This window comes from Lampris incognitus, chromosome 14 (genome assembly GCF_029633865.1).
Source record: "Lampris incognitus isolate fLamInc1 chromosome 14, fLamInc1.hap2, whole genome shotgun sequence".
Taxonomy (NCBI): domain Eukaryota; kingdom Metazoa; phylum Chordata; class Actinopteri; order Lampriformes; family Lampridae; genus Lampris; species Lampris incognitus.
In genome coordinates this window covers 41,090,189-41,107,742 of record NC_079224.1, presented here as the reverse complement: position 1 = coordinate 41,107,742, position 17,554 = coordinate 41,090,189, and the positions used below count along the sequence as shown (strand labels likewise).

The 17,554-nt window shown below is 50.0% G+C and overlaps 2 protein-coding genes across 2 annotated transcripts; one reads left to right on the top strand and one right to left on the bottom strand.

Annotated features, from left to right (window-relative positions):
• The first annotated feature begins 569 nt into the window (after window positions 1–569).
• On the top strand, window positions 570–3,676 carry LOC130123440 (fibroblast growth factor 12). The gene is made up of 2 exons (XM_056292607.1): window positions 570–765; window positions 3,152–3,676. Exons 1-2 carry the CDS (start codon window positions 570–572, stop codon window positions 3,265–3,267), a joined length of 312 nt encoding a protein of 103 aa, XP_056148582.1. The 3' UTR covers window positions 3,268–3,676.
• Window positions 3,677–13,687: 10,011 nt separating this feature from the next.
• LOC130124462 (somatostatin-1A-like) lies at window positions 13,688–15,128 on the bottom strand. The gene is made up of 2 exons (XM_056293916.1): window positions 14,982–15,128; window positions 13,688–13,882 (listed from the first exon to the last, which is right to left on the bottom strand). The coding sequence occupies exons 1-2, from the start codon at window positions 15,126–15,128 to the stop codon at window positions 13,688–13,690; spliced, it is 342 nt and encodes a 113-aa protein (XP_056149891.1).
• Between the last annotated feature and the right edge of the window lie 2,426 nt (window positions 15,129–17,554).

Below are 17,554 nucleotides of genomic sequence, written 5' to 3'. Positions count from 1 at the left end.
GGGCCCCATGTCATTCGCGTTGCACTGCCTGCGCTCTTCGAAAGTGAACGTTACTTCCAGCGTTACGCCCAGCGGCCACACCACAACGGTTTATATATCGTCTTTTTTTTGTTGGCGTCAGATTATTCATAACATAATGGCGATCAACGCTGGTTGGGGGCCCCTCCTGAGAATTTTTGCCTAGGGCCCCAACAGACCCTAGCATCGCCACTGTGTGTGTGTGTGTGTGTGTGTGGGGGGGGGGGCTGTGATGGCCTGGCTGCCAGTCCAGGGTGTGTCCCCACCTGTCGCCCAGTGGCTGCTGGGATAGGCTCCAGCATCCCCGCGACCCTGAGAGCAGGATAAGCGGTTTGGATAATGGATGGATGGATGGATGGATGGATGGATGGATGGGTCTAGGACAGGAAAGCCCATGAGGCAAATTTGTAATTTGTGATATTGGGCTGTACAAATAAAATTGACTTGACTTGACTTGTATGTGTGTGTGTGTGTGTGTGTGTGTGTGCGTGGTCTTGCAAGAACGCGCGTGCGCGCGCGCGCGCCTAACACTCTCCCCGTTTTTCCAGGAGATGTTCACGCCGGAGTGTAAGTTCAAGGAGTCCGTGTTTGAGAACTACTACGTGATCTACTCGTCCACTGTGTACCGGCAGCAGGAGTCGGGCCGGGCCTGGTTCCTTGGGCTCACCAAGGAGGGGCAGGTCATGAAGGGCAACCGAGTCAAGAAGACCAAGCCCTCCTCGCACTTCGTGCCCAGGCCCATTGAAGGTAGGCGTGAAACCTGCGGGGGGACATCTGCTGCGTGACAAACTGGCTTAAACAATAAGGACGCTAGCGCGCCAAGCCCGGCTGTGCGCAGTTAAATCCAATTGAGACAACATGCGATGGGCTAAGTGGGTCACAGATTTGCCATATTTAGCAATAGCTTCTGCTTTAATGATGACGTAACCGCCGGAGCAGCATTCTGAATAGGCGCAAGCACACATCGTGTTCACAAGTGCATTGACATACCGTAAGATGGGGGCGTCACCAAACAAATAGGAGAATGGGACATCCGGGTAGCGTGCCTACCAACACGGGGATCGCCGGTTCGAATCCACGCGTTACTTCCGGCTTGGTTGGGCGTCCCTACCGAAAAAAAATGGCAGTGTCTGCGGGTGGGAAGCCGGATGTGGGTATGTGTACTGGTCGCTGCACTAGCGCCTCCTCCGGTCGGTCGGGGCGCCTGTTCTGGGGCGGAGGGGGAACTGGGGGGGAACAGCGTGATCCTCCCACGCGCTACGTCCCCCTGGTGAAACTCCTCACTGTCAGGCGAAAAGAAGCGGCGGGTGGGTGTCCGGGTAGTGTAGCGGTCTATTCCGTTGCCTGCCAACACGGGGATCGCCGGTTCGAATCCCCGTGTTACCTCCGGCTTGGTCGGGCGTCCCTACAGACACAACTGGCCGTGTCTGCGGCTGGGAAGCCGGATGTGGGTATGTGTCCTGGTCGCTGCACTAGCGCCTCCTCCGGCCGGTCAGGGCGCCTGTTCAGGGAGGAAACTGGGGGAATAGCGTGATCCTCCCACGCGTTACGCAACCCTGGCGAAACTCCTCACTGTCAGGTGAAAAGAAGCGGCTGGCGACTCCACATGTATGGGAGGAGGCACGTGGTAGTCTGCAGCGCTCCCCGGATCGACAGAGGGGGTGGAGCAGCGACCGGGACGGCTCGGAAGAGTCGGGTAATTGGCCGGATACAATTGGGGAGAAAAAGGCGGGAAGGAGGGGGGGGTAGGAGAATGAGTGAAGTTGTGGAGTTAGAAAACAACGCGACAGGAGACGTGAGAGTAGACGTAGTCGAGGTAGTTTACTAGCTCCAACTTAGCATGTCATACATTCGACAACGACACTGAACTCAACTCTCAACCGGAAGCGGAAGTGCATTATCTGACCCCTCGCCTCTTCCCTTAAAGGTACACCGTCCTCTTAGGTGAATGTCTCTCGTTATATAGATGTGGGTCACCACAAAGTCAACATTATAAATCAATAGGATGGAAAACATCATATTAACGCAAGACAGTGAAAATACGTTTTAAGAAGTCGTCTGAAAGAGGTTTGCTCATTGGCTGCTGGTCAAAACCTTGAGCCAAAAGCAAGTCCCTGCATGGAGATCTCGGGTTGCGCACCGGTTTACTAGACAAGAAAGGACCGCAGCTTTAAAAGCAACCAGCGAAATCTTAAAATCACCCCAGGGGGCGCTGTGCACAGTCGCTGTGTTATTGTTGTTGCTGTTTTTTGTTGTTTTGTTTTTTTGACTTTAATGTTAAATTAGCTGCTGCTTCAATGGTACTTGCATTGATGCCGGAGTAACAAAAGAGTTGCAGAAGTCTACCTGGCAAGGAGGAAAGTCTTTAGCTCTCCCCTTGGACAGTTCACCAATGCTTAGATAAGCAAAACGAGCGCGCGAGAGAGAGAGAGAAAACCCCAAATCCCAGCAGCCAGCTTCACATCGACGGAGGAGTACCTAGTTAATTGGAAAACAGTTAAAAGGCGTTTGGGGAACAGAAAACAATCTTTATATCCCTGATTTGTTTTCGTGCTGCGGCTCCAAAGAAAGTCGGGGGGGGGGTCTTCTATTAACCGAGTCTTACAGGTGGTCGTTAGTGTAGCAAGAGAAATATTGTTAATGGGTGATGAAAACCGAGTCGGGGCGTACAGCTCCTACTGTCTCATAGGCACCTCCTTTTATCTTGTTCAAGAGGGAGGCCCACCTCCGACGATACCGATCTCCGACGTCCTTATCTTCTACACTAGGGAGGAAGCATTGCGTCCAACCGCCGATTCCACTTGTTTGCAGAGACAATATCTGGTAATAGATATGATCATTAAACCACGTTGAGCAGTAGGGGAGAAGAAAACATGCTGACGTGGCTCCACTTTCCCGTCTCATTCTTCCCAGCCTGCTGTCGTTGTCCCAACCTCACACCTGACCTTGTCTCTGTCTCTTCATCCATCTCCCCAATCAGCCTTCCAGTGTGTGCATCGTCCCTTCTCTATGACGCCCTTCTCTTTGTCCTTTACTCCAACATGCTGGACCTCAATGTTCTCCTCCTCCTCTCCTCCCCCCTCCCCTTTCCTCTCCTCTCCTCTCCTCTTTGTTTTTTTCTTGTCCTCTGCAGTCTGTATGTACAGGGAGCCGTCACTGCATGAGATAGAGGAGAAGCAGCGCTCCAGGAAGAGCTCAGGGACTCCCACCATGAATGGAGGGAAAGCTGTCAATCAGGACTCCACATAGCATCAGGGGGCGGGGCTTCCAGAAGGGAGGGGGGGAATGGCCCCCTCCTGACTCAAAAGGAGGGCCCATAGGAAAACGACCCCCTACCCCCACCCCACCCCCCCCGAATACACACCACCACAACCTCGGTCCAAAGAGGGGAGACGCCGTGACCACAAGGAGCTGTTACTTTACACCCACGACAACAAAACGCAGAACTGAACTCTTGCCTGTGAAAAATCTTTTAGATGAATTATCACGAAACCGGAGGATAAGAGAAAAGAAGGAGGAAAAAAAAAACCCGAACATTTTCAATCAGGACTTGACCTACATTTTATGCAAAAAAGAGAAAAAGCTGTGACAAACAAACCAAGGAACGGTTGTCTCTTTACACAAATACCAATATCTATCGTTTCCAAATTATCCTGTGAACAACGAGCTTTAAGACATGACTGATTTTCATGCGTTGATTTTTTTTTCTTCTTTCTGTTCTTTTCTTTTCTTTTCTTTTCTGAATGCAATGGCAATCTCACACGCTTTATTGTGGTACTGTTGTCAATAATTCCGATACTGTCACCATGACAACTCTGTTGATATCGCACCATCCCGGTTTAGCGCTGCTCTCGCTTTTACGTTGCGGACTAGTCCTCGACGGGGGGGGGGGGGGGTCTTCCATGCTCGGTCGGGACTCCGCTTTCACACCGGCCACCCTGGTGACTGAATGTATATGAACTAGGGTGGGCGACGAGGGGGGTGGGGGTGGGGGAGTTGTAATTTGCACAGGGATTGTTCTGTAAATGTGAATAACGTGTCAGCCCAGCTACGGGGCTGGTTCGGATGCTCCGAGACGGACTCCCCTCCTACTTCTTCTTCTTCTTCTTCTTCTTCTTCTTCTTTTTTATTTTTTTGCAAGCGGCAGGACAGCGTTGACACAAGCAATACGATACGAGTTGCCGGTCTAGAGTGTCTCCAGAGAAGAAGAAGAAGAAAAAGAAGAAGAAGAAGAAGAAGAACGACTTCCGGTGTTCGTCGGTAAAAGAAGACCGACGTAGCGAGTCGGGCTTACTTTGAGGCCGTATTCAGGAAACGGCTTTTGTAAGTGCTTCGTCGGTCCTTTGGGTTTTTCTAAGGATCATTCGGTATCGTCGTCGTTGTTTTCCCGTTGCGACGAGCGAGGTGTCCACACCGTCTGAAAATTGCAACGAAACCGTTTTTTTTTTTTTGTCCTCTGAAAGCTGTGAGGCGAACAAAGATGTCCAGCACTGGCCCTATAGGAGCCATTGCCACTAAGATCACCTCGTATTTACACTCGGGAGAATGACGGCTCCCTTCTCTGCTGTTATATGAGCAAGGCTATACAAACTATTAACGAAATGTCTAACTATAACTATGTGTAAACTACTAATAAGACACGTTAGCCCCTAGCTAACGGGTCTGATCCTTTAGCCGAGCGGTTAGTGATGTCGCCTTGTGGTGCAGTACACCCTGTATCGAATCCCGCACCGGGCAAGAAAATAGCCGGTTACATTGGTGGCAGCGGTGGGATCCGGAAGTGTGCAGAGCCTCAGAAGTCTCTTCGGAGCGCGGGAAGAACAAAGCGCGAGGGCGCGCTTCCGGGGAGGGTGCCGACTGTAAACTACTAATAAGACACGTTAGTCCCTAGCTAAAGGCCGAGCGGTCAGTGATGTCGCCTTGTGGTGCAGTACACCTCGTATCGAATCCCGCACCGGGCAAGAAAATAACCGGTTACACTATGTAACAGCATAAGTGCTTTTCACCGGTATGGGAAAAAAATCATGAAATAACTTTATAAAGCACTTTTATTTTCTTTTAAACTATTGGTGGCAGGGTAAGTTGCTTTGTTTTAGGGGGCGGGAGAAAGGGCCGGTTTGGTTTAAAACGGGCATCGTTTCAGCGGTGAAGACGATCGGTATGTTGACCAGTTCCCGCGAGCGCCCGCGCTCTTTCCGCCACCCGCTTCCGGAGAGGACGAGAGCGCTCGAGTGCGGCCGCTTAAAGGAGGGCGCCCGACTTTTCAGCGATTAACTAACGCGCCGTTATCGTCAGCGACGTCACCGTCAGTCAGAATCCCCGTTGGAACCGCGTTCGCTTGAACCCGGGCGGCGGCGGCGGCCATCTTGGAGGATAACGTCAGACCGTCGCTGCGCGCGCATCTCACTGTTTGCGTTGTCCCGCTTGACACCCGTTGCAGCCCCTCCCCGCCCCTCCTGTAAGTAAGTAATTAGCTGCACTGTGGGAGGAAAGACGCCCTCTTTCACGAATCAAAGCCCGCTGACGGGACTGTTTTAAGTTAGACAGGGTGAGCCGACCGGTATCCTCCAGATCCCCATCCTGGGAAATAAAAAAACACACTGGCGTGGTCTTAGGAGTCTTAGGAGGAGCAGGTCCGTCCAATCAGTTCATCTAACCTCAGGAAGTCCTTCAGTCGTCCAGTCAATGGCATCCGAATTGAATGTGGGGCTGCCCGCTGTCCAAGCACCGGAGACACAAAGCCTGGCCCATGGTGTCGTGCCTGAGGAGGCCGGGGGTGGAGGTGGGGGGGGTGGAGCTGACGGGAGTTTTAGGTAGGCCGAGACGGCATACGGCTAAACTGAGCCAGGCACTGAGCAAGTCCAGAAAGAGCTTCGCTGACACCAAGGACACGCAAGTGGAGAGAAAACCCGAACACTGCGTGACTACGAGAGCTAACGTGAGAATGTTGATTTTAGGGGCTGTTTATTTTGAGAGAGAGAGAGAGAAAAAAATAGATCCAATATTTCATATGCAGTGTTTAGATCGTTACTTTTAGTGGCCATGAGTTTACGCGTCTTTATCCGTAGTAGGTAAATAGCACATGGTCTGTTACACAAAGAACAAATTACAGTTCGACCTCAACACAAATGTAGGGTTTGTTTCTGCAAGTCTTCCACTTTGGGGCATGGTAACACAGCTGGCTCGTATCTCCTGCAAGAGCTAACGGCAGATCAGTTCAACTTCCGGCGCTCCTGTCGCGCATATATACCGGAAGTGACACTGGCTAAACGAAGGTGAGACCAGCATATACTGTAAAGGTAACTTTTTTTTATAGAGATTTATATTGGTGTAAATGGGGTACATGGGGAATGCCGCCTGCAAGCGGCACAGTGGAACGACACGAGGATGGATTCCGACGGGTCAAGGTGGAAGTGGTGGATGTGGGGGGGAGGGGGAGGAGAAAGGGGGTAAATATGAGCACTTTTGGGAGACATTTATGTATGTATCAAATGTTAAGCAAAGGCCTTGGTTGTACGTGATATAAAGGATATCTTATGTATTTTTATGTTTGCAGATGATTTCACCGCATCGGAACACACTCATGTATGCATTATGAATTGTGAGATGAAATAAAAAAAAATGCATTGATAATAAAAAAAAAGTCAGAATGAAGTTAGTGATTGTTTAAGAATAAAGTCTAAGTTATCAAAAGCTTTCACCTACTCAAGTGTTTGCTGACGACAGCCGATGCCGCGTGTTGTTGGTAAGGGGCCCGAGTGTGAGTGCGGACGGTGGGTATCGGACTGTAGTCGTGGCGTCTCTTTATTGGCGTTCCGCTCTCCAGCAAGACCGGGGACCGGAACGGTGGGACGGACAAAGTAACCGGATGAGTCGAATCCGTCAAGGCGGCTTTGACGGCTCTCGTGCGGTATGGATTCACAAGGCCCCAGTCGACTCCTTCTGTCGGTCCACAGAAAAGGATTTACCGTCTCGCGCAGAGCCTCCTAAATTCGACGTGTCATTTTGGGATGGCTCTCCTTTCGCTCTCAATCCCGTTGTCATGGAAACAGGCCTTCCCGGCCGTCTGCGAGGACTGGGAAGGAGGAGGAGAATGAAGGCTCCCCTGACTTTCGGCGTGTCTTCTCCCCTTGCCCTCCGACAGCAGAGTTGGAAGGGAGGGAGGGAGGGAGGGTGAGGACAGATTTCAATTTTTTCCTTCTTCTCCCCTTATCGTGACGTTTTCCTCAGTTGCGGTGACCAGCTGAGAGGAATGCAGCTCTGCACAGCGGGGGGGGGGGGGGGGTGTGAACGCCTGCTCACACCAACGCACAGCAAACAGACAAGAGTGGGGGGTGAAAGAGATGAACTGCAGACTGTCAGGTGGGAGGGAATGAAACCTGAAAGAAGGGCAGAGAGGAAGAAGAAAAACCAGATGCGGGGAGTACTGATCATCTCTTATCGCTATCACACACACGAGGTCAGCAGCTTTCACACAGTGCTGCATATATCTTATATTCTCCTTTATCTCTGTGCCCTTGCACGTCACTCACACACACAAGACTGCCTAAAAACCTCACACCCGAGGCAACCTGTACACAAGCACAGTCCATCTATCTATCCATCCATCAATCTCTCTATCTATCTGTCTATCCATCCAGCCATCTATCTATCCATCCATCAATCTCTCTATCTATCTATCTGTCTATCCATCCAGCCATATATCTATCCATCCATCTATCTATCTATCTATCTATCTATCTATCTATCTATCTATCTATCTATCTATCTATCTATCTATCTATCTATCATCCATCCATAAAGCTATCTATCTATCTATCTATCTATCTATCTATCTATCTATCTATCTATCTATCTATAGATAGATGGATATCAAAGAGATGGACTTGAAAGCCGTCGTCTGTCTCTGTGTGTGTCGCTCTCTCTGTCTGTCTGTCTGTCTGTCTGTCTCTATTTCGCCGCCTCTCTTTGTGCATCCATATAATTTCACGTGTCCTTTATTGCTGCAGTGCATCCTATACCACCGTGCAGCCGTTGTGTGTCTACAAAGAATCCCTGTCGTACAACCGCATTTAAGTGCGAAGACAAACAAGTCTTAAAGTTCAGCCCCCACTGATGCGACGACAGCCTGCTCATCGCGCCCTCTTCTGTGATTAACTTCCGCAATAAGGCCAAGAGAATGGCGCCTGTACGGCAAACTTTGTTTTTTCAGGTAACAAAAACAGGGTCAGCTATTTGGCTACCCTTGAGAGCTGGTAGTCTAAACAGGGTCATCTGTTTGGACACACATAGAGAGAGGTTTAGGGACGTGGAGCTGGAAGGCCACCCAATTCTCCTCTCCTCTCCTCTCCTCTCCATCCAGTGGAAACGGACCAAATGCGGGGGATTCAGACTGCTGTCCTGGCTCCGGGCTTTGCCAGTTCAATCCCCCTAACCTTGTCTTCATCTTTCTGCTCTCCTGCTTTCCTGAGTTGCCGAGAGAAGAGCGGAGTCGAAAGCCATTTTTCATTCTCCAGTTGGCTGCAGAATACATATAATTACATATAACACCCATAAAAATTTTTTTGCAGCACCGGAGGGACACGAGAGGCGAAAGTTCGCCTTAAAGGAACATTCAAAGTGAGATCAAAGAGTGTCGAATCAGCTCACCTGGATACAACCTCTACTGACGGATACGTTTCATCAAGATCAAAGAGTGTTGAAAACGTATCCGTCAATAAACGTTGTATCCAGATGAGCTGATTCGACACTCTTTGATCTTCTTACCTGGATTATTGAGCACGCGTCAAGACGTTCAGAGTGACACTTTACCCAGCAGTTGTTATGTTCCAGTGTATCACGCAGGTAATAAGCGTTGGAAAAATATAGTGTAAACTACTAATAGCGGTTAGTGACGTCGCCTTGTGGTGAAGTACAACCCGGTATCGAATCCCGCACCGGGCAAGAAAATACCCGGTTACATTGGTGGCAGCGGTGGGATCCGGAAGTGTGCAGATCCTCAGAAGTCTCTTCGGAGCGCGGGAAGAACAAAGCGCGAGGGCGCGCTTCCAGGGAGGGTGACGACTGTAAACTACTAATAAGACACGTTAGCCCCTAGCTAAGGGGTCTGACCTGTTAGCCCCTAGGTAACCCGTTAGCTGAGCGGTTAGTGATGTTGCCTTGTGGCGCAGTACACCTCGTATCGAATCCCGCACCGGGCAAGAAAATAACCGGTTACAATAGCAAATTTCTTTATATCATTTTTTTTCACAAAAGAAAACATCCCGATTTATTTTTTCAGTCGAATAGTTAAATAAAAACCTTTTCAAAACAAAGCATCAACGATTAACGAATACCATTTGTGGAAGGTTTCGTGTTATGTTCCCATTCTGACAATTTAATAAAGCATGTAGTCGCTCACCACAACATTATTTACGGTCGGTTCACTGTGTTTTTGCCAAGTAATGGCGGCACGGTGGCCCAGCGGTGCCCCACAGCAAGAAGGTCGTGGGTTCGAACCCCAGGCCGACCCAGGTCCTTTCTGTGTGGAGTTTGCATGTTCTCCCCGTGTCTGCGTGGGTTTCCTCCTACCATCAAAAAGACATGCATGTTAGGGTTAATACTCCTGCCTGTGCCCCTGAGCAAGGCAATGGAAAGAAGAACTGGAGTTGGTCCCCCCGGCGCTGCAGTTTCCCACTGCTCCTATGGGCTAAATGCAGAGAACACATCCACTGTAACCGTACGATGACAAAATAAAGTGGCTTTCTTTCTCTTCAGAGTGAGGCTCAGCCTCGACACCAGCGCTGCAAGAAGTGCAATAGTGAACAATTCAAAGCGTGGATTATTCTTATCTCATTCTTATGTATCAGCTGATTTCCGTAGAGCCTCGGCGGGGTGGGGGTGAGGGGGAGGAGGAACTTGACTGCCCTCGCAATTTTATTAGATCCAACCTGTCACCGGTTCTGACTCGACATGATTTGCTCTACTAGAAAATTGGATTTGCCTGCCTTGAGCGGGACGACTCTGCTTCAGTTTCGTCACCACGCAGTCCGGATGCTCGTCCAAACGTTAACGCTGCAGCGGTGAACCGGCCAACACGGGTGCAGCTTTGTTTGTCTTTCATAAACTCCCACGGCTTTGGCGCAATCCCCGAAGCCTCTCCGTCCCCGCCCCCCCCTCCATGTCTTGTCTCGCCGTAGTGATCCAGTCAGCAGCGCTGGTGGGACGCCGCCCGCCTCACTTTTCGCCGCTCCGCCGAAGGAACGCGAGAACCGATCAGAAGTAGGGCGTGCGGCTCTGCTCATTAAAAATAATTGGGTGTCTCTTCAATTAAGATTCAGCGATGCTCCTTTGATCTAACTGGCTCATGGCGTTTTATCTGTGTCTTCTCATCCAAATCAACTGTTCCAAGCCGGTGAAAGTATTGGATAATTGCTTCTAAAGTGTTTACTTCCTGGAAAGGGAAGGGTGGGGGTGGGTGGGGGTGATTATTCATGTTTGAATGAAAAGAGCTCTAACAGTTGCAGAGATTGAATCGTAACCTTGGAGTTGCTGCTGCAGCGCCAGAGAATCTAGACGTCCCGAGACAGAACGCAGAGCCCCCGCGCCCCCCCGCCCGCGCGCGCGCGTATCCTCGGCCTTCATCTTCCGTTTGCAGAGGAATACTGATACTGCGCAGGCAAGCACAATACTCACCGACTCTCCGGAGACACCAGGCGCAAAATGCGTACGCAGCTTCATACACAGTACACACACGCACTCATGTACGTACACACGCGCGCGCACAAGCGCACGCGCGCACACATCATCGACGGTCACTCGGGGTCAAGTATGGCTGTCCTTCTAGGTCCTTGTGGGTGTATCCTTGCAGGAGGACGCCTGTGCGTGACAGTTGCTGCGCCTGCAGCCACCACGTGGTCCTTGGCAGGGGGTGGTCAGAGTCCAATGGCGTGGAGAACCAGGACGACTGGGGACCACCTTCTGCTGCAGCCTTCGCTGGCACTGTGACCTGAAGACATCTTCCGCCAGTTCCGCCGTTGAGGTCTTTGTCGGATCGCGCTTCGTCTGGACCCCCCGTCCCCCCGTCCCCCTGGCCTTGACCTGTCCGCCTTGGGTGACCCTATACCAGGAGCCAAGCTCCGGACAGCATAGCTCTTGGGATCATTGGTACACACGCAAGCTCCTCCACCACGGCAAGGTGGCGATCCAGGAGAAGCACACACACGCACACGCACACGCACGCACACACACACACATACACACACCCCTTGTTAGCAGCAGCTCTACAGTACGGGCATGTAAATGGGGCTGGCAGTGGTTCCCATTTTTAACAGCAATCGCTGCTCCCTTCAGTCTCAGTCGCCTCGGGACAGAGGAGGTACACACTACACACTAAGCCAAACTGACTTCCACTCAGCACTTATACTGTAGCGAGGCTTCCCTAATGATTTCTCACTCACCCCCCTCGTCCATTTTCTTCCTAACTTACTCTCTTGCCCTCTCCTGCCACCTTCCCTGCAGTTCCCTTACTCTCCTCCACAGTCCCGCCGCTTCTTTGTCTTATCCGGGCTGCCCCTTTTCTCCTCTTTGTTCCACCTGTTTTGCATTGATGGGTTCATTTTAGTCTGGCCCGGCCTACCTCGCCCAGCCCATACACACACACACACAGTACATATGCAGAAGACTCCAATGCATCTTTAATATATACCCATAAACAGTACACACATTTGTGCTGTGTTACATAAATAAACTTTAACGCAATATTGTGGGATTTTACCCCCCCCCCCACACACACACACCAGGTCACACGATCTTACATGTGGGCAATTGGAGAGGAGATACATACATTACAAAGGGTACACACATGCAGAGAGACACACACACACACTCACGCAGAGTAACACAAATGCCTGCACAAATATAAACACATTTACCATGCATACACACACACACACACTCACGCAAAGTAACATAAATGCCTGCACAAATATAAACACATTTACCATGCATACACACACACACACACACTCACGCAGAGTAACACAAATGCCTGCACAAATATAAACACATTTACCATGCATACACACACACACACACACTCACGCAAAGTAACATAAATGCCTGCACAAATATAAATACATTTATCATGCATACACACACACACATACACACACAATCACACACATACAAGCACACACACTCATGCAGAGCAATACAAATTAATGCACAAACATAAACATCAAGTCCTCCAACCTATACGACCACATAGGTCGTTTGTTCCTGCCACAGATACTTTCCGTCTCTGTGCATTGTGGGTATTTTTATCTACTTGTTTAAATCCTTTTTACAACGACCTATGGGGTCGTTTTTTGGTGGAGGACAGTCTCAAACACACACGCACGCATGCACACACACACACGCACACCCACAGAGTCTCATCATCGTGTGTTGAAATACTGAAGGCCAGTGGAAACCATGCACGATGTGCCCATAGGCGGAAATCCCGAGGGGGGGGAAACGACCCCCCCCCGCTCCCCCATCCTGGGAAAAATATGATATATCCCCCCCCAATATTTCGCCCCTGGTTACAGCACTACTTTTGGTGTCCCCCTCAGGAATTGCGCTTGAGAAAATTTCATGTAATTGTTCCCTCCAAAGTTGATATCAGATTTTCGCCCCTGGATGTGCCTGTGCAGAATTACAGCGGAGGGAACGTCAAAGGGATGGGGGATGAACGTCAAAGGGATGGGGGATGAACGTCAAAGGGATGGGGGATGAACGTCAAAGGGATGGGGGATGAACGTCAAAGGGATGGGGGATGAACGGACGTCTACAAAGCCGTAGGTTCATTGCCTTGCGTGTCTGGTGGGTAGATCATTTGGAAACATCACGCGACGCTTTCATTCATCACATGTCAGGGCTATGTGGGTCCAGCAGGAGGGAGGGGGAGAGAGGGAGAGGGGGAGAGAGAGAGAGAGAGAGAGAGAGAGAGAGAAAACGAGAGAGAGAGAGAAGAGGAGCCTACGCTGCCGGGATGAAGCTGAAGGACCTGCACCGGCAGTAAGTCACCTGCGGATTCTGATTCCACTGGTATTAAACTTAATTTATTATTGACAGCCTTCGGTCACAGCAGAGAAAATATCACAAGATCATAAAGTCTTCTCGGATGACTTTAAACGAATGCATGTTTAATCAAGTTCCTGTCAAGTTCAGATTTCGCTCGAATAATTTTTTTTTTTACATGCAAGACTATTTGCATATTAAAAGTCCATTGACTTTTAGATGCAGTTTAAGCTCGTCTGCTGACACAACATACAGTGGATTACATTTCTTCAACACTTTCTGTCACAGTCAAGTTAATATCCTTTGAATGCAGGAAGTTGATCGTGTCTGCAAAACAGAGTACAGCACTTTTCTGCATTCATGCTGCAGATCCATTCAACAACGCATCCATAAAAGTACATTTACTGGAAACGACACGACGCACAGGGGTCTCAACACACCACGAAACTAGAAATGGATCAAGTAAAACTGACGGCATTTGGAAAGCTCGAGCAAAGCTGCAAGATACCTTTCATAACTGGATAGACATGACAGGAGATGATGGCCTTTAATACGAGACCTCATACAGAGACTCAACATGGGACTCAAAGTTACTAACTGGGGGCGTGAGGGTTCACCGAGCGCCAAATCAGCAAGAGGTCCAGGATTTCCAGAAGAAGATCCGGCAGCCTTCACCGCGAACCCGGGACGCCAAAAGGCGATCGGCCTCCGTGTCCCGCCGATTCTTCCCCTCGTCCTCTTCGTCGCTTCGCTCGCGCTGGATCATCTCGTTTTGGGACTTGGCAAGTTTGTAGAGCAACCACACCAGGTTGTTGGTGGCTCCCTGGGGAATCGAACGTGGCATGAATGAGAACGGTATGTTCGCCGTACGGCAGGACAAACACGAGGTACGAACAGACTAGCAGCTAACACAGCTACACTGTCATACGGACACACTAGCCACACATGTTGCATGGGACCCAACATTACTCAGCAACAAGAGACCAACATAGCCTCATTTCTTGTTTTGATCTGGCGGCCTGTCCAGGGTGTCCCCCCGCCTGCCGCCCAATGGCTGCTGGGACAGGCTCCAGCATCCCCGCGACCCTGAGAGCAGGATAAGCGGTTTGGATAATGGATGGAGGGATATATGCTCTGCATCTCACCCAACCCAGCCACCGTGCAGCACCCGGGGACCAGCTGCACTTCTTCCACTGCCTCGCTCGGTGGGAGGAAACCGGAGCACCCGGAGAAAACCCACCGCAGACACGGGGGAGAACGTGCAAGCTGCACAAGGAGCACGACCCCCCCAAGGTTGGACAACCCCGGGGTTCGAACCCAGGACCTTCTTGCGGTGAGGCGGCAGCGCTAACCACTGGGCCACCGTGCCGCCCTCACGACCATGATCCTTGTGTACAGCTGACAGACAGGAAGTCCACGTTATGCTACCCGGGTTGGACACGATGGGCGGATTTGCAGCCATTTGACACCGCTGTAGGATAGCGCTTCCGTAAGATGTGAATTCACTACAAACGGGAGGACGCTGTTGGCTCTCGGCTTTCACTGACATTATTTCATTACAATAGGACCTCTTTGCATACAGTTGTAAAAAAAAAAAAAAGAAAGAAAAAAAAAAAGACCAATGTCTTCCATAACCACAGGAACAAGATCATTTATCAGGGAGAAGCATGCAACAGCAAGATAAAGCACAACTGGGTGCGAAACTTCAGGGGGAAAAAACGTTAATGAGCCAGCTCTTGGCTGGGCATCCTGATACCCCATAGTGTAATTACAGATAAGAGTTAGAGCCCAGTTTCTACTTTTGAAAAGAGAGGTTTTAGGTTGGCTCACGCGCACGGGATCGTGCTAAGGCCATAGAGGAGTATTTAAAGTGGAGAAAGATGGAGACGACATGGGTTTCTGGGTGTGCGAGGGTAGCATACCTGTTTGGCTTGCAAGTCGTTGAGCCACGCCAGTGAACTGGGGTGGAGGCTGAAGTCTGTGAATCCACCGACAGGCTCGGTCCTCCCCGTCGTGCAGAGGACAAAACACGACAGCGCCGTGATAAACAAACGCCCGGCGAGCTGCATCTTCACTTTCACTCTGAGAAGATGGCGTGAGGGACCTCTTGTTTGGGAAATACCCCCCGGTATGGTAGATGTTCTGATGTCCACCGCTGATGGAGACGCAGCTCAGTGCCACGGCAGCACGTGTGGTGCCTTTTTAAAGCGGTGCCTTGGCCTTAAAAGGGAGGGTTTTTCAGGATGTACTCCCATACAGGTCATCTTCAACATGTTTGATGCCCGTGATGCATTGGGGCATGCAAGACGTAATTTACAGCAGTCATTACGGGTGAGGGTAAAGGTCTAAATCAGGATTCTTCTATTGGCCTTTATGTCCATGTGCAACTACACGTATGTGCAGTTCGGTTGTGTAAATAAAGGTCATCCTCAACCCATCATTTGCGTCCTCTTGTGCATATGAGAGAATCCATCAGTCTCCATGATAACACCCCCCCCCTCCCCGGTAATGACTGCATGTGCATTCATGTAAAATAAAATATTAATGACCAGAATGAACACCAGAATGATGCAGAGCTGATCTTGTTAGCCCGCTTCCTGCGCATGTGAGGTAAGCCACTGAGATAATGGAAACCGATAAAGATCAAGTCATCATGACGTTATCCCCTCGTGAATTTGCCTTCGCCCACCATTTAATTAGATTTCTGCTCCATTTGACTTTACGACACTGTTGTATCTACACTAACGGGTTTACTTGCATCTCTTAATGTTTCCAATTCTTTGAAAACACCCTTTTAAGAGAAACGAAGCTAACCTGCAGATGGGTCCTCCGGGAACATAATTCTAATTCATAATTTGGTGGCATGGTGGCGCGGTGGTTATGCGCTGTCGCCAGCAAGAAGGTCCTGGGTTTGAACCCCGGGGTTGTCCAACCTTGGGAGGGGGGGGTCATCCCATCCCGGGTCGTCCTCTGTGTGGAGTTTGCATGTTCCCCCCGTGTCTGCGGTGGGTTTTCTCCAGGTGTTCCAGTTTCCTCCCACCATCAAAAAGACATGCAGGTTGGGGTTAGTAATCTGTCTGAGCCCCTGAGCAAGGCATAGCAAGACAAACCAGAGTTGGTCTGCGGGCGCAGTCCGGCAGCTGCCCACTGCTCCTAGCTACACAGCTAGGATGGGTTAAATGCAGAGGAAGAATTGCCCCACGGGGATCAATAAAGTATCTCAAAATCAAAATCTGTTGTACTCTATACGGTGCTTGTGGATGACACATAGATGCTACGCGTGCTAATCATGTATTGTTTGTTCTACAGGGAGATGTTAGTCATGCGGTCTCAGTTAGCAGAGGCCCAAGTGTTTTAAGTCTGGTAAGATGAAGTAAGGGAGCAGGTCCAATGCTTTGTTGAGTCTACCTGAGGCATCTTGGGCTTGACAAAATGATATATTAGCGGAGAAAGGTGTGCACTTGATAACCTCAATGACATGCCCTCATTCACGCTCAACCCTGCAATACTTAAATTAGATTGCGCAGTAAACGGCGCCTTCTGCAAGACGGGTTGTTAGATTAATTATGTCGTAGCCTGTATAGTAACTACATATGGATTTTTTATTCCGAACTGGACCTCTGCATGAAGGTTTACCCTGGAGGATGACACAAGGTTTGTTCCATTTCATCCTTAATTGATACACACCCTTGGACATACGAGGTCATTTATCACCGATACACTATGCGTGGAAAGTTACCACGCAAAAGTCTGTCTGACGTATTAACAAAGCATATGCAGGGACAACTTAAAGGACACGTCCCCATCTCAGATGGAAGACAACCTTGAAGAAAGTCCGCCTTTCAACGGATCCCAACCTTAACCTGATTATAAAGGTGTGGACGCCTGATGTAGCGGCTAAACAATTAGCAAGTGCTGTTGGAAGCAGAATAATCTTGTTAGCTTGGCTACTGGGAGTAACTCATAGTGTCCAACTACACCGACGGATGTCAGCAACTGGCCATGTAGGACCTGCTCTGTTGAAGGTGGTGTTTAGGGTGTAGGACATGTCGTGTTGAAGGTGGTGTTTAGGGTGTAGGACCTGTCCTGATGAACATGGTGTTGGGTGTGTGTGACCTGTCGTGTTGAAGGTGGAGTTTAGGGTGTAGGACCTGTTCTGTTGAAGGTGGTGTTTCAGGTGTCGGACCTGTTCTGTTGAAGGTGGTGTTGAGGGTGTAGGCCCTGTTCTGTTGAAAGTGGTGTTTAGGGTGTAGGACCTGTTCTGTTGAAGGTGGTGTTTCAGGTGTAAGACCTGTCCTGTTGAAGGTAGAGTTTAGAGCGTAGGACCTGTCCTGTTGAAGGTGGTGTTTCAGGTGTAGGACCTGTCCCGTTGAAGGTGGTGTTTCGGGTGTAGGACCTGTCTCGTTGAAGGTGGTGTTTCGGGTGTAGGACCTGTCCTGTTAAAGGTGGTGTTTAGGGTGGGCTTGCTGTTTTCTCGTTAGCTTTAAACCGGTGT

Bases quoted from the DNA above. Each gene is read 5' to 3' on its own strand.
- LOC130123440 (XM_056292607.1), top strand. From the start codon at position 570: ATGTTCACGCCGGAGTGTAAGTTCAAGGAGTCCGTGTTTGAGAACTAC. The intron at 766-3,151 runs GTAGGCGTGAAA...TGTCCTCTGCAG, and splicing joins CGTGCCCAGGCCCATTGAAG to TCTGTATGTACAGGGAGCCG.
- LOC130124462 (XM_056293916.1), bottom strand. From the start codon at position 15,128: ATGCAGCTCGCCGGGCGTTTGTTTATCACGGCGCTGTCGTGTTTTGTC. The intron at 13,883-14,981 runs GTATGCTACCCT...TCGATTCCCCAG, and splicing joins ACGACTTGCAAGCCAAACAG to GGAGCCACCAACAACCTGGT.